General features: G+C 42.9%; 1 protein-coding gene across 1 annotated transcript in view; it reads right to left on the bottom strand.

Moving 5' to 3' along the window:
• The window catches only part of FDX1 (ferredoxin 1), a 33,591-nt gene extending 17,878 nt beyond the window's left edge, over positions 1–15,713 (bottom strand). The window contains exons 1-2 of the mRNA XM_031016437.3: positions 14,972–15,713; positions 9,322–9,446 (exon numbers count right to left, since the gene is read on the bottom strand). Coding sequence (XP_030872297.2) covers positions 9,322–9,446; positions 14,972–15,411 — 565 coding nt within the window. The 5' untranslated portion in view covers positions 15,412–15,713. The remainder of the gene's footprint in view (positions 1–9,321; positions 9,447–14,971) is intronic.
• Positions 15,714–16,312: the final 599 nt, after the last annotated feature.

Genomic DNA, 16,312 nt, shown 5'->3' with positions numbered 1-16,312 from the left:
TACTTTTAAAAACTTAAAAGAATACTTTCAAGTATTAAGATCATAATACTTATGTTTTAATTTAGAAGAAATTAATATAAAGCAATCCACACAAATTATTTACACAAAAAGCATTTTACACTATTTTGAGAATATGTAACTTCATGTAAAATAGCAGTTGGAAGCCATTTAAATAAATGTTTAAAATTTTCATCTTCACAATTTTTATCAAATAGGACATTTAAAGAGCTTTTGCTAACCTATAAAAATAAACAATACCTCATCAGAAAAATAAGCAAATAATACTGCCCAGAGCAATTTACAGATTCAACACTATTCCTATCAAACTACCAACATCATTTTTCACAGAATTATAAAAAAACTATTCTAAAATTCATATAGAATTGATGCAGGGTAGACAAGCCCCAAAATTGGGGCCTAGCCCAGGAAGGTTGTTAGCTGTGCCCAGGAAACAATTCAGGGCGGGTCGGTCGTGTTAAATAGCAACTTTCATTGAAGCAGCAGCATACAGCAGCAGCAGAAGTAGGACTCCTTGTGGAGCACGGCTATCCCATAGGCAGTGTGCCCAGAGTAGCACCTCAGAGGTTGTTCTGCAAAAATATATATATATATATATATATATATATATATATATATATATACATACATATATTTTCTCTTTTTTTTTTTGAGACAGTCTTGCTCAGTTACCCAGGGTGGAGTACAGAGGCACAATCTCAGCTCACTGCAACCTCCGCCTCCCAGATTCAAGTGATTCTGGTGCCTCAGCCTCCCAAGTAGCTGGGACTACAGGTGTATGCCACCACACCTGGCTAATTTTTGTATTTTTAGTAGAGATGGGGTTTCACCATGTTGGCCAGGCTAGTCTCAAACTCCTGACCTCAAGTGATCTGCCTGCCTTGGCCTCCCAAAGTGCCAGGATTACAGGCATGAGCCAACGCGCCCGGACAGCACTTACTCTTTTTAAGAGACTCCATATTCAATAATGGTGCTGGGATGCCTGGCTAGCCATAGGCAGAAGTCTGAACTTGGACTCCCTACCTTTCACCATATACAAAAATTAACCCAAAATGGATCAAAGATTTAAATGTAAGACCTCAAACTATAAAAAAGACAATCAAGGAAATACTCTTCTAGACATTGGATTGGCAAAGGATTTTTGGCTAAGTCTCCAAAAGCAATTGCAACAAAAGCAAAAATTGGTAAGTGGGATCTAATTAAACAAAGAGCTTCTAGACAGCAAAAAAAACTACCAACAAAGTAAACAGACAACCTACAGAGTGGGAGAAAATATTCACCAACTATGCATCTAACAAAGGTCTAATATCCAGAATCTATAGGGAACTTAAATCAACAAGCAAAAACAACCTCATTAAAAAAATAGGCAAACGACATGAACAGACACTTCTCAAAAAAAGCCATACAAGCAGCCAACAAACATGAAAAAAATGCTCCACATCACTAATCATCAGAGAAACGCAAATCAAAACCACAGTGAGATACCATCTCACACCAATCAGAAAGGGCATTAGCTGTTGGCCAGGCGTAGTGGCTCACACCTGTAATTCTAGCACTTTGGGAGGCCAAGGCAGGCGGATCACTTGAGGTCAGGAGTTCGAAACCAGCCTGCCCAACATGGTGAAACCCCGTCTCTGCTAAAAATATTTTAAAAATTAGGTGGGCGTGGTGGTAGACACCTGTAATCCCAGCTACTCAGGAGGCTGAGGCAGGAGAATCACTTGAACTAGGGAGGCAGAGGTTGCAATGAGCTGAGATCGTGCCACTGCATTCCAGCCTGGGCAAAAAGAGCAAAACTACGTCTCAAAAAAAAAGGATATTATTAAGTCAGAAAACAACAACAGATGGCATGTTAAATGATGTGGTGGGGAGGGAAGATAATCTAAATCCAATCATCTTTTTTTATACAAAAGATGCTAGTGCTGAAAGCTTCACATAATTTAAAACTTAAGTTGAGATAATTTTCCTACAGAAAAAAAAAAGGTAGCGGGGCAGGGCAGGGGTAAAGATGAATTTTCAGCACCCATAAACATCAGCCATTGCAGACTGAGGTACACTGCCACAGTTTTGTGCCTTCAACTATGTAACCAATTGTATTAGTCCATTTTCATGCTGCTGATAAAGACATACCTGAAACTGGGTAATTTATACAGGAAAAAGGGTTTAATGAACTTACAGTTCCACAATGGCTGGGGACGCCTCACAATCCTGGCGGAAGGCAAGGAGGAACAAGTCACATCTTACATGGATGGCAGCAGGCAGAGAGCTTGTGCAGGGAACCCCCCTCCCCTTATAAAACTGTCAGATATTGTGAGTCTTATTCACTGTCAGGAGAACAGCATGGGAAAGACCTGCCCCCAAGATTCAATTACCTACCACTGGGTCCCTCCCACAACTCGTGGGAATTCAAGATGAGGTCTGGATAGGAGGGGACATGGCTAGACCATATCATTCTGCCCCTGGTCCCTCCCAAATCTCATGTCCTCACATTTCAAAACCAATCATGCCTTTCCAACAGTCTTAACTCTTTTCAGCATTAATTCAAAAGTCCACAGTCCAAAGTCTCATCCAAGACAAGGCAAGTCCCTTCTGCCTATGAGCCTGTAAAATCAAAAGCAGGTTAGTTACTTCCTAGATACAATGGGGGTACAGGCATTGGGTAAATATAGCCATTCCAAATGGGAGAAATCGGCCAAAACAAAGGAGCTACAGACCCCAGGCAAGTCCAAAATCCAGTGGGGCAGTCAAATCTTAAAGCTCCAAAATGATCTCCTTTGACTACATGTCTCACATCCAGGTCACACTGATGCAAGAGCTGGGTTCCCATGGTCTTGGGCAGCTCCACCCCTGTGGCTTTGCAGGATACATCCTCCCTCCTGGCTGCTTTCATGGGCTGGCATTGAGTGTCTGTGGCTTTTCCAGGCATACCATGCAAGCTGTCAGTAGATCTACCATTCTGAGGTTTGGAGGGCAGTAGCCCTCTTCTCACAGCTCCACTAGGCGGTGCCCCAATAGGGACTCTGTGTGGGGGCTCCAACCCCACATTTCCCTTCTGCACTGCCCTAGCAAAAGTTCTCCATGAGAGCCCTGCCCTGCAAAACACTACTGCCTGGAACATCTAGGCATTTCCATACATCCTCTGAAATCTAGGCGGAGGTTCCCAAGCCCCAATTCTTGACTTCTATACACTAGCAGGCTCAATACCACATGGAAGCTGCCAAGGCTTGAGGTTTGCACACTCTGAAGCCATGGCCCTAGCTCTATATTGGCCCCTTTCAGCCACAGCTGGGACAGCTGGGACACAGGGCACCAAGTCCCTAGGCTGTACACAGCAAGGGGGCCCTGGGCCCAGCCCACAAAACCACTTTTTCCTCCTAGGCTTCCAGGCCTGTGATGGGAGGGGCTGCCATGAAGATCTCTGACATGCCCTGGAGACATTTTCCCCAGTATCTCAGGGATTAACTTTCAGCTCCTCATTCCTTATCCAAATTTCTGCAGCCAACTTGAATTTCTCCCCAGAAAATGGGGTTTTCTTTTCTATCGCGTTGTCAGGCTTCAAATTTTCCAAACTTTTTAATGCTGTTTCCTTTTAAAACTGAATGCCTTTAACAGCACCCAAGTCACCTCTTGAATGATTTGCTGCTTAGAAATTTCTTCTGCCAGATACCCTAAGTATCATCTCTTAAGTTCAAAGTTCCACAAATCTCTAGGGCAGGGGCAAAATGCACTAGTCTCTTTGCTAAAACAAAGCAAGAGTCACCTTTACTCCAATTCCCAACAAGTTCCTCATCTCCATCTGAGACCACCTCAGCCTGAATTTCATTGTCCATATCATTATCAGCATTTTGGCCAAAGCCATTCCACAAGTCTCTAGGGAGTTCCAAACTTTCCCATATTTTCCTATCTTCTCCTGAGCCCTCCAAACTGTTCCAATGTCTGCCTGTTACCTGGTTCCAAAGTTGCTTCCACATTTGGGGTATCTTTTCAGCAGCACCCTACTCCTCGTACCAATTTGCTTTATTAGTCCATTTTCACACTGCTGACAAAGACATATCCGAAACTGGGTAATTTATACAGGAAAAAGTGTTTAATGGACTTACAGTTCCATGTGGCTGAGGAAGCCTCACAATACTGGCAGGAGGCAAGGAGAAGCAAGTCATATCTTACATGGATGGCAGCAGGCATGCAGAGAGCTTGTGCAGGGAAACTCCCTCTTATAAAATTGTCAGATCTTGTGAGACTTATTCACTATCACAAGAACAGCATAAGAAAGACCTGCCCCCAGGATTCAATTACCTCCCACTGGGTCCCTCCTATAACAGGTGGGAATTCAAGATGAGATTTGGGTGTGGACACAGCCAGACCACCAGTATTGTTTTCCATTACCCTTCGCCAAGTGATTTTTTTGTGAGCTTAAAAATATTCCTACTGTAATGTCTTTTTAAAATCCTATTTTCTAAGTACTTTTGTCTTTACAGTATCTACACCTAAATTAACAGCACCAAACGTCAGACTGATTGTTTAGCCTTTTTTTGTGTTAGATCATGTTTAGCATCCATTCCAACGTTATTGATTTGGGACATATTTCAGTACCACACCATCACTAAATGAAAGTTTAGTTAACACTGTTATGAGATATTAAGATTTAAATTTTTTCAACAGCACAACAGCCACAACTTCCAATGCACACAAACAACAGCATGGTTTACCCACTTCTGTCAAAGATCAGAAAATATTTCTACCAGCTAAAGTGGCTCCACCATATGGCAGAAATCAAAAAATTCTTTGAAATAAATAAAAGCAGAGACACAGATACCAAAATCTCTGGGATGCAGCAAAAGTAGTGTTAAGATGAAGTTTAGAGCACTGAACGCCTATATTGAGGAGTTAGAAAGATCTCAAATTAACAATCTAAAATTAACCTAGAAGAACTTGAAAAACAAAAAACCCAAAGCTAGCAGAAGAAATAACAAACTCAAAGCAGAACTGAACAAAATCAAGACCCAAAAATCTATACAAAGGATCAACAAAACCAAAAGTTGCTTTTCTGAAAGAATAAACAAAATGGATAGACTGCTAGCTAGATTAACAAAGAAAAAAAAGAGATGATCCAAATAAGCATAATTAGAAATGACAAAGATGGCATTACAACCAATCCCATAAAGATACAAAGATCCTAGAGACTATTATCAGCACCCCTGTGCACACAACCTAGAAAACCTAGACACACAGACCAAAGGAACAGAACAGAGACCCGAAAAATAAAGCCATACATCTAGAAAATCTGATCTTTGACAAAGTCAACAAAAATAAGCAATGAGGAAAGAACTCCCTATTCAGTAAACAGTGCTGGGATTGCTGGCTATTATATGCAGAAGAATGAAACTAGACCCCTACCTATCACTGTATACAAAATTTAACTCAAAATAGATTAAAGACTTAAATGTAAGATCTAAAGCTACAAAAGTCCTAGAAGAAAACCTCAGAAATGCTCTCCTGGAAATTGGCCTCGGCAAAGAATTTTTATGACTAAGTCCTCAAAATCAATTGCAACAAAAACAAAAATTGACAAATGGGACCTGATTAAAGAGCTTCGACACATTAAAGAAACTATCAACAAAGTAAACACCCTAGAAAATGAGAAAAAATATTCACAAACTATGCATCCAACAAAGGTCTAATATCCAGAATCTATAGGGAACTTAAACAGATCAACAAGCAAAAAACAAATAACCTCATTAAAAAGTGGGCAGAGGGCCGGGTGTGGTGACTCACACCTGTAATCCCAGCACTTTGGGAGGCCAAGTCGGGCGGATCATGAGGTCAGGAGTTCGAGACCAGCCTGGCCAACATGGGAAACCCCATCTCTACTAAAAATACAAAAAAATTAGCCAGGCATGGTAGCGTGCACCTGTAATCCCAGGTACTCGGGAAGCTAAGGTAGGAGAATTGCTTTAACCCAGGAGGTGAAGGGTGCAGTGAGCCAAGATAGTAGCACTGCACTCCAACCTGGACAACAGAGTGAGACTCCGTCTCACGGTGGGGGGGAAGTGGGCAGAGCAGGCATGGTGGCTGACACCTGTAATCCCAGCACTTGGGAGGCCAAGGTGGGCAGATCATTTGAGATCAGGAGTTCCAGACCAGCCTGGCCAACATGGTGAAACCCTATCTCTACTAAAAATACAAAAATTAGCTGGGCATGGTAGTGAGTGCCTGTAATCCCAGCTACTCAAGAGGCTGAGGCAGGAGAATCACTTGAACCCAGGAGGTGGAGGTTTCAGCGAGCCGAGATCACATTATTGCACTCTAGCCTGGGCGACAGAACAAGACTCCGTCTCAAAAAACAAACAAAAAAACAAAGTAAACACCCTACAGAATGAGAGAAAATATTCACAAACTATGAATCCAACAAAGGTCTAATATCCAGAATCAATAGGGAACTTAAACAGATCAACAAGCAAAAAACAAATAACTTCATTAAAAAGCGGGCAGAAGTCAGGCATGGTGGCTCACGCCTGTAATCCCAGCACTTTGGGAGGCCGAAGTAGGCGGATTACTTGAGGTCAGGAATTCAAGACCAGCCTGGTCAATGCGGCAAAACTAAAAATATAAAATTTTAAAATAATTATAAAATTATAAAAATATAAAACTACTAAAAATATAAAAATTTGCTGGTCATGGTGGCACACCTTTATAATTCCAGCTACTCCGGAGACTGAGGCAGGAGAATCGCTTGAACTTGGGAGGCGAAGGTTGCAGTGAGCCCAGACTGCGCCACTGCACTCCAGCCTGGGTGACAGTGAGACTTTCTCTCAAAAATAAATAAATAAATATTTAAAAAAGAAGACATACAAGTGGTCAACAAACATGAAACATGAAAAAATACTCCACTCTGCAAATCAAAACCACAATGAGATACCATCTTGCACCAGTCATAAAGAATATCATTAAAAAGTCAAAAAATTACAGATGTTGGCAAGGCTGCGGAGAAAACACTTAAGACAGTGCTGGTGGGCATGTAAATTAGTTAAGCTGCTGTGGAAAGCAGTTTGGAGATTTCTCAAAGAACTAAAAATGGAACTACCATTCAATCAAGCAATCCCAGTACTGGGTACATACCCAAGAGAAAACAAATAATTCTACCAAAAGACACATGCTCTCGTATCTTTACCTCAGCACTATTCATAATAGCAAAGATATGGAATCAGTCTGGGTGCCTGTCAATGGTGGATTGGATAAAGAAAATGTAATACACCTATACCGCGGAATACGCAGCCATAAAAAGAATAAAACTATGTCCTTTCCAGCAACATGGATACAGCTCAAGGCCATTATCCTGAGTAAATTAACACAGAACCAGAAAAGCAAAGTGTTCTCACTTATAAGTACAAGCTAAATACTGGGTCCCATGGACATAAAAGTTGGGAACAGTAGATACTGGGCACTACCAGAGGGGGAAGGGAGAGGGGCAAGGAGGAAAACTACCTATTGGTTTCTAAGCCTACTGCCTAGGTGACAGGATCACTCATACTCCAGACTTCAGCATCACATGATACATCCATTTAACAAACCTGCACATGTACTCCCTGAATCTAAATAAAAGTTGGAAAATAAAAAGACATGAACAGACACCTCGCAAAAGAAGACACAGACCTAAAAGCGGCCAACAAACATACAGAAAAATGTTCAACATCACTAATCACCAGAGAAATACAAATCAAAACCACAATGAGATACACCATCTTGACTTCAAGACAGGTTTGAGTCTTAGCCCTCTCACTTGCTGCATGTATAACCACAGAAACTTAATTTCCATGAGACTCAAGTTTCTTCAACTATCAAATGGAGAGTTAAAAAAAAATCTACTTCATTTAACATATGCTAGAATATAGTATACACTCAAATTCTAGTTGTTATAATTATTTTAAAACTAGCAAAAAAAACTTAGATTTAGTATTCAAGGCTGGGCATGGTGGCTCACGCCTGTAATGCCAGCACTTTGGGAGGCCAAGGCAGGAAGATCTCTTGAGCCCAGGAGTTCAAGACCAGGCTGGGCAATGTGGCAAAACACTGTCTCTGCAAAAAATACAAAATTCAGCCAGGTGTGATGGTGCACCTGCAGTCCCAGCTACTCAGGAGGCGGAGTCAGGAGGATCACTTGAGTCCAGGAGGTCGAGGCTGCAGTGAACTGTGATTGCACGACTGCACTCCAGCCTGGGTGACAGAGCAAGATCCTGTCTCAAAAAATTTTTTAAAAGATATTCAGCAAATATTATTGAGTGCCAACTCTGGACAAAGCCTACTCCATGAGGTGACTCAGGTAACCTCATGGAGTACAGTCTTTCAAAAACTAATAATCTAATAAGAAAGATAGCCATTCTCTCTAAAAAGGAAAACTGTTATAAGCATTAACAAAGAGAGGTAGATTTAATATATCATGGGAAAACAGAAGAAAGATAAATTAATTCTGATCGAGAAATGGTTCTTTAAAGGGTAATGTGAACAGCGCCTTGAAAGAAGCAGAGTCAGATACGCTCCTTGAAACTTATTCCAGACCAGTGGTTCTCAAACTTAAACATGCATCAAAATCACACAGACAGCTGTTACAACACGCAATGCTGGACCTACCCCAGACTTTGTGACTCAGTAAGTCTGGGGTGGGGGCGGGGGCGGTGGGTGGGGGAGGAGTGTCTGAGAATCTGCATTTCCCAGGTGACACTAATGCTAATGGTCAAGGAAACCCTCTGAGAACTGCTAATCTAAACACACATTGCTTGAACAAAACTGACAGGTGATATACAGGGTACGCCTGAGGAAGTGTAAAAGGGCAGTTGCAGGAACACAGGCTTTGCATGTGTAGTTAAGGCATATGGTCAAAAGTCTAAAAATGAAAACTTTCTAAATAAATCACTTTCTAGGATAAGTTACCTTTCCTAAGAAGGTGAGCTGACATTCAAGATATTTAAGTACCCCTCTGTGCTATGACATTTATTCTCTCTAACCTGGTATCTTTTAACTCTACTCCTTACCGTCGGCTTTGTATCACACACATAAACAGTAAGGTAATGAGGCCACAGCAGATTTCTGGCCATGACTTATTTAAATGTACAAAGAACAGAACAACGGTGTCACTCTATTATTCTTTATAAACAAGAATATAACACTAACACATCCTGAATGTTAATATTTTACATAGCATGCTATAGGTTAAACTTCTTCAAAAAAAAAAAAAAAAAACCACAAAATAAAAATTTGAAACCTAACAGTTTCACTCATGCATTTTAAGAAATGTTTCATACTCACCAAAGCCATCAATATCTAGATTATTTTCAACCACAACATCTAGCAGAGAATCACCAACTTTTCCTTTGGTTGTTAATGTTTCACCATCACGGTTTATAAAGTGGACTGTTATTTTATCTTCTGAGCTGGAAAAGAAAACAGTCCTTTAGTATTTTTAGTAATTTCAAAATATAATTCAAAATAATTGGTTTAAAAGCCTATAAGGCCTCCAGAGTAGATGGGAATACAGGTGCCCAGCACCACGCCTGGCTAATTTTTTTTATTTTTATTTTTTGTAGTGACGGGGTGCCACCATGTTGCTCAAGCTGGTCTCAAATTCCTGGCCTCAAGCCATCTTCTCAACTTGGCCTCCTAAAACTCTGAGATTACAGGCCTGAGCCACCATGCCTAGCCAAAAGTATTTTCTTTTCTTTCCAAAGCTTATTTGGAAATCAAAGGCATATATATCTACCCACCTACCAGGTAATAAGCTCTACTACCTTACAGGAAATGGCAATGACTACCTGGTCAACGCCACCTGGTGGCCTCAGTATATGTCTCCCTAATAGTCACAGTTATAAAACATTTGGCAATTATTATCACTCATGAACTCTATTTTACTCTCATACAAGTCAGTGCAGTAGCTTGCACCTATAACCCCAGTACTTCAAGAAGCTGAAGTGGGAAGATTGTTTGACGCCAGAAGTTTGAGACCAGCCTGGGCAACATGGGAAGATCCCATCTTTACAAAAAATAAAATAATTAGCCAGGTGTGGTGATGTGATCTGTAGTCCCAGCTAATTGGGAGGCTGAAACGGGAGGATCCCTTAAGCCCAGGAGGAGGAAGAGGCTGCAATGGGATATGATTGCACCACTGCACTCCAGCCTGGGCAACACAGCAAGACCCTGTCATTTAAAAAAGAAAAGGCCAAGTGTGGTGGCTCATACCTGTACTCCTAGCACTTTGAGAGACCGAGGCAGGGGACTGCTTGAGCCCAGGAGTTTGAGACCAGCCTGAGCAACACAGAGAGATCCTATTGCTACAAAAAATAAAAATAAAAATGAGATGGTTGTAGGTGTGTGAAAATTAAAAGGCATGGTGGTATTTGCCCATAGTACCAGCTACTCATGAGGCTGAGGTGGATCACCCGATCCCAGAAGTTCAGGGCTGCAGTGAGCCGTGATTACACCATTGCACTCTAACCTGGGCAACAGCTCAAGGCCCTGTCTCAAAAAAAAACAAAAAAACAAAAAAACGTCATCACACAGCTCTCTGAAAAACATGAATGTGTCCATAAAAGACTAGACCAGGGTTGTAGTGAGCTTCTAAAAAGCAAATCATGGCCGAGCATGGTGACTCACGCCTGTAATCCCAGCACTTTGGGAGGCCAAGGCGGGCGGATCACCTGAGGTCAGAAGTTCAAGACCAGCCTGGCCAACATGGTGAAACCCCGTCTCTACTAAAAATACAAAAATTAGGCATGGTGGTACATGCCTGTAATCCCAGCTACTCGGGAGGCTGAGGCAAGAGAATTGCTTGAACCCAGAAGGCAGAGGTTGCAGTGAGCCGAGATCATACCACTGCACTCCAGCCTGGGTGGCAGAGTGAAACTCTGTCTCCAAAAAAAAAAAAAAAAAAGCAAATCATTCTGCTCTCAATGGGGTGATTGCTTTTCCAGTGCTACATAGAATACTACTGCTGAGAGATGTTGTTTAATAGTTTTCTGCGTATTTGACATCTCATTTCAGTCCACACTGCACACTTACAAATCAAAGGGACTAGAAAAAGTTTATTTGTTTGAATCTGTAAGATAAATACCTCCTTACATGTTTTTTAAGATAGTATGTTAGCTATCAGCTAGCTGACTTAAATTTCCTTCACTTCTCACAAACATCCCTCCAAAATTTGAGAAGCCATTATACTAGCAACTAGATCCTTATTCCTCCACCATTGGTCATTTTAATTTTTACCTCACACTTGAAAAGATTCTCTTCAACTTAAAATAATGAGTTGTTATTCTCATTACTACCAATAGATGGCAATAGCCCATCAAACAAATCTTTAAGTAAAACTCAGAATTAAATAATTTCAGAGCCATAACTATCTTGAAAGTTATCAAGTCCAGTGATCCCATTTCACAAATGAGGCAACTGAAGCCCCACTGGATAATGCCCTCCCTAATATTATAACACTGGGAAAAAAAACAGGATTCTATTCATTAAAACTCATCGAAAGGGTGTGTGTGTGTACCGTAATGTTCCTCAAAAGGGCCTGCACTCTCCAACTTCTTTTCACAGCCAAAACATGCTTTAAAGCTAGTATTCCGACATATTATTCATGATTTTCAACATGAATAACTGCCATTTTTTTCAAAGTACAACGGCTGAGAATGAAAATAACCTAGAGGCAGGGAGGCCACTTTGGAGGTTATCAAAACAGCATAAACTAATCAGGGACAGAGAATGCAGTGACTTAACAGACATCCAGGAGGCAGACCAAAAGGTTTTCGTGACCATCTACATAAGATAAACTGAAAAGTGGAAAGAAAAACATTGGGATTTCCAGCTCACGCAATTAGGTGGTACCATTTAACCTAGGTTTAAGACAGGAACCAAAGGAACTTTGGGGAAGACAGAAATAAGTAGAAGCTTAGACCTGCTGAATTTAATAATGAAAAAGCCAGATGAGAATGTCCAAACGCCAGATGGAAATATGGGTATGGGTCTGAGCCCAGCAGAGAAGTCTAGAGATTTGACATCAACGAATGCCTGGTAGCTAAAGCTACAGGAAGCACATTAGAAAGAATTCCATCATTTATACACACTACTGAAAGCCAGAGGTTTCAGCGTTGCTGTTCTTCTGAAGCACTCTAGAGCTAAGCTTACAGCAAAGGAATTCGAAATCTCTTTTACATCAGCCTCCTCTTCTATAAAATTGGACAACATTAATCTTATAGTTCTGACAATGTACGCAAAATACGTAACACATAGTAGAATTCAACACACACTGATTAATAACTGTTATTTAAAGACCAAGCCCTTTTGCTAAGAAGCCCAACCTGTTGGTTTGTATTAAAGGTAAACAGCCCTACAAAAAACTGCCAAGAGTATTAACAGGTTTACCAAAGAAGAGGAGAGGAGGCGGAAATGAAAGGAAAAGGTAATTCTTAAGTTGAAAGAGTATGGAACCTAAGAGTCAGAAGATGTAGACCCTATGCTGGGAGTGGTCACTCACGCCTGTAATCCCAATACTTTGGGAGGCTGAAGCAGGCAGATTACTTGAGGCCAGGGGTTCGAGACCAGGCTGGTCAACATAGTGAAATCTCATCTCTACTAAAACTACAAAACTTAGCCGAGTGTGGTGGCACGTGCCTGTAATCCCAGATATTCGGGTGGCTGAGGCACGAGAATCGCTTGAACCTGGGAGGTGTAGGTTGCAGTGAGCCATGATGGCACCACTGCACTCAGGTGAAGAGTACACCAACACCTCCAAAATCACCACTAAAGAACTAACCCATTAACCAAACACCACCTGTGCCCCCAAAACTACTGAAATTTTAAAAATAAATAGAAATTTAAAAATTTTTTAAAATCCACAAAAACTTCTTGAGTTCTAGTCCTAGTTTTGTCAGCTACTTAATATGAAATTTTTATTCCCATTTATCTACCCTCCCTACCTCATAGAATTGTCTTAAGAGTCATACGAAATAATACACGTGAAAGATCTTTGCTACCTGAATCACTGCAAACCCCCTTGTGTCACGGTATTTTAGAGTAAAAGGAGTTTTTCTGACTCTCAATTACTGATAGCTTATCGAGTTGTTAAACTTCAAAGACAGAACTACAGTTTCTAGAACTGCTCTGTCTGTAAGAACTTTGTGCCATAACAAAGATGTTCTACACATACCTGCAATGTCCAATACAGTAGCCACTAGCCACATGTGGCTACTGAGAACTCGAAATGTGGCTAGTGTAACTACGAGATTGAATCTTTAATTTTATTTACCTTTAATTATGTTAAACTTCAATAGCCACATGTGATTAGTAGTTACGGTAGTTACAGCACAAGTCTCATTAACACAGTAAGAACTGGAAAATCCAGTTGTAGCTCCAAAGTCTGTAAGAGGAATGATAAGACCATGAATAGAAATTGTGCCAATAAAGAGGGCAGCAGGATTATGAGGAAATAGACGTGCTCCCCTTTAAAACAACCTGACATATCCAAATCCAAAAAACAAATCTGAGAAAGATAACTCCCAATTATTACAAAAACATTCATGTTCCTTTATACCAGTTACACAAGCATGTTCAATATCTGTCCCAATTTATACAGTTGTCCAAAACTCATCCATTGTATAACAGAAAGCACGGTACCCACACTGGTCAAAGACAGGGAGGGAAGTGCAGAGGAAACAGGAACAAATAAATCTGGCTTGCCTTCTCCCTGATTTCTCCCAAAGTTCACACAACAAAAATGTATGGAGCACTCACCAGATAACGGGATTAGTGGTGAAAAGATGACTGAAAGTCTTAGACCCTGCTCTCAGAGACCTCAAAAACAAACTAGACAAAGCAGCATACAAATCCAACACACTCTCCCTCTAGTTCTCGATTCCTGCTACCCTACATCATGCGGTCAAACAGCTGTCGAGAAATCTGCATTATATAAACCGCCACCATGTTGGTAGAAATTATGTGTAAATTGTATTTCTAGTATATCTAAAGAGTGTCTTTGAAAAACAAATATGCCCAAGAACCTAAAACTTCAACACATTTGGGATAAATTGTCACATCTCTTTCAATATTTAATACAAAACTCTCTTAACATTGTGAACCTAAGAGGCTGCTGCTGCTGCTGCTGCTGCTGCTGCTGCTACCAAGTGGCATCTACTGAGCCCTCACTACGTGCTAGGCACAAGACTACCCGTATCGCTGTATTAACTCATTTATTCTTCAATTAACCATAGGAGGTCTACACTGTTATTATATCCAACTTGCAAATGGAGAAACTGGGTTCCTAAGGACTGACCAAGTTAGGCACGTCAGACAATCAGTGCCAAAGCCAAGTTTCAAGTCCCGGAAGATTACTTCAACGCAGGGGCTTTCAACACTTGAGCAACTAGCAAAGGGCCTACAGGGCAGCAGAGGGTATGGGCTGGGTGTATTCTACCTGGACACCCCCTGACAAAGACCTGGGACCTGGGTGTCCTCTCAAAGCAGGGCAAGGCCCTGAAAAAAACAGCTGGCAGGTGTGTCAGGCCAGGACAGCAGGAGGGGAGCCTGTCGCGAAGGTCACTGCCAGTTTCGGGCAGAGCAAAGGTCAGATCCCAGACAAATCACACGGAGAACAAGCAGCAGCAAAGTCCCGGCTTTCCTCAGGGCACGGGAGGCGCTGGGAAAGGGAGCTGGGCGTCCAGGGTCCCCGATTCCCGCCGGGAGTGGGTGATGCGGAAAGGAACTCTGCGGTGCGACGGAAGGGAGGCAGCGACGCCACCGAGCAGCGAGACGGAGCCGCGAGAGCACCCCAGAAGAGGGGGGCGAAAGGCAGGCCTCCGGGGTGTGGGCCCGGCGCGCAGAAGGCACTGGAACCAGAGACTCGGCCCAGAGAGCCAGGCGCCACCCACCGGGGACCCCGGCCCGCGCCGGCGATCGCGCCCGCACGGCGCCCTACCTGCTCCGGGCCCGCGCCGACACGCTCAGCGACCGGCTCGCCTCCGCGCTCCCGCCCGGCCCCCGGCTCCTCAGCAGGCCGCTGGATCCAGCACGGGACCCAGCGTGGTGCAGCCACCGGCCGCCCGGGCCGCCGAGGACAGCAGAAGCGGCGCGCAGCAGCCGGGCGCCCCCAGCGGCAGCCATCGCCCGCGGTCGGGAACTGCCGGAAGCGACGCAGGCCGCGCTTTGAGGCCGCGAGAGACTCCAAAGAGGCGGGGGCGGCAGCTGCGGCGCAGACGCCCGAAGGGCGCGGCGAGGGGCGCGGAGCTGGAGTGGCGGAGAGATCCTGCTGGGAGCAGCGCGCCGAGGTTCCGCGTGCCTTCCGGGTGACCTATAAAGACATTGGCAAGCAGAGCGCGGCCCCACCCCGCCTCTCACGCCCACGCCGCCCGGTCCCATGGGGCGGGGCCAGCGCAGGGGGCCTTTACCAACCCTCCAGGTTCCGTCGTAAGCTGGATGCTTTTTTAGCGGCTGAAGTTGCCATGCAGAAACAAAATATTTTGAAAGATAGCTGGACGTCTAGCGGAAATCGGTTAGCTGGACCACTGTGTTCTGTTCCGCATACCCCCATCCCCCAGCCGTTAAAAAAAAAAACTGGGAAATTGTGTCATCTTGGAGTCAAGTTAGAGCAAAAGTGAATTCTGCGCACTGTAAAACAAAGACAGTGGGAAATTTTGGAAAATCTCAGAATGCTATTATACAAAGAAATAATTATGACTATAAAATTGTAAATGAAATTAATGAATAGGCTTGGGGCTGCTGCAGAGGACAGGTAGCCATCCTAGACCTTGACTGGCAAGTAAATGCTGGCTGAGTACATGAAACCCACGAGACTGAACCGGAAACTTTGTGATGAGCTGAGATTTCTAAAAGACTTTCACAAAAACCAGAAAAGATGAACTTTAAAATACACCTTATCATGGTTCATATGTTGTGGGAAATGCATGGGCTTTAAGGTCAGAAATAGCAATGTTCAGATCCAAGGTCTACTGCTTTAGAGATCTGAGACCTTGGAAAAATTATTCTCATGGAGGATCAGAGTTTCCATAACTCTCAAACACAGATAAGATGTTCCAGCCTTCAGGGCCATTCCGATGTTAATCTAATACGCAATGCACACCGTGCGTCACAAACCAGGAAGGCTACCGCTTCCTGGGCCTTCCTCCATCAGGGTACTCATAAAGAGGCTAAAGGCCAAAGTCAAGGGGATATTGCAGATATGCTAAACACAATCAGATACTTTTTTTTTCTTTTTCTGACATGGGGTCTCTCTGTTCTGCCCAGGCTGTAGTGCAGTGGC

The sequence above is a fragment of the Gorilla gorilla genome, chromosome 9 (genome assembly GCF_029281585.2).
Source record: "Gorilla gorilla gorilla isolate KB3781 chromosome 9, NHGRI_mGorGor1-v2.1_pri, whole genome shotgun sequence".
NCBI classification, from domain to species: Eukaryota; Metazoa; Chordata; class Mammalia; order Primates; family Hominidae; genus Gorilla; species Gorilla gorilla.
This window is presented reverse-complemented; position numbering and strand designations above follow the sequence as displayed.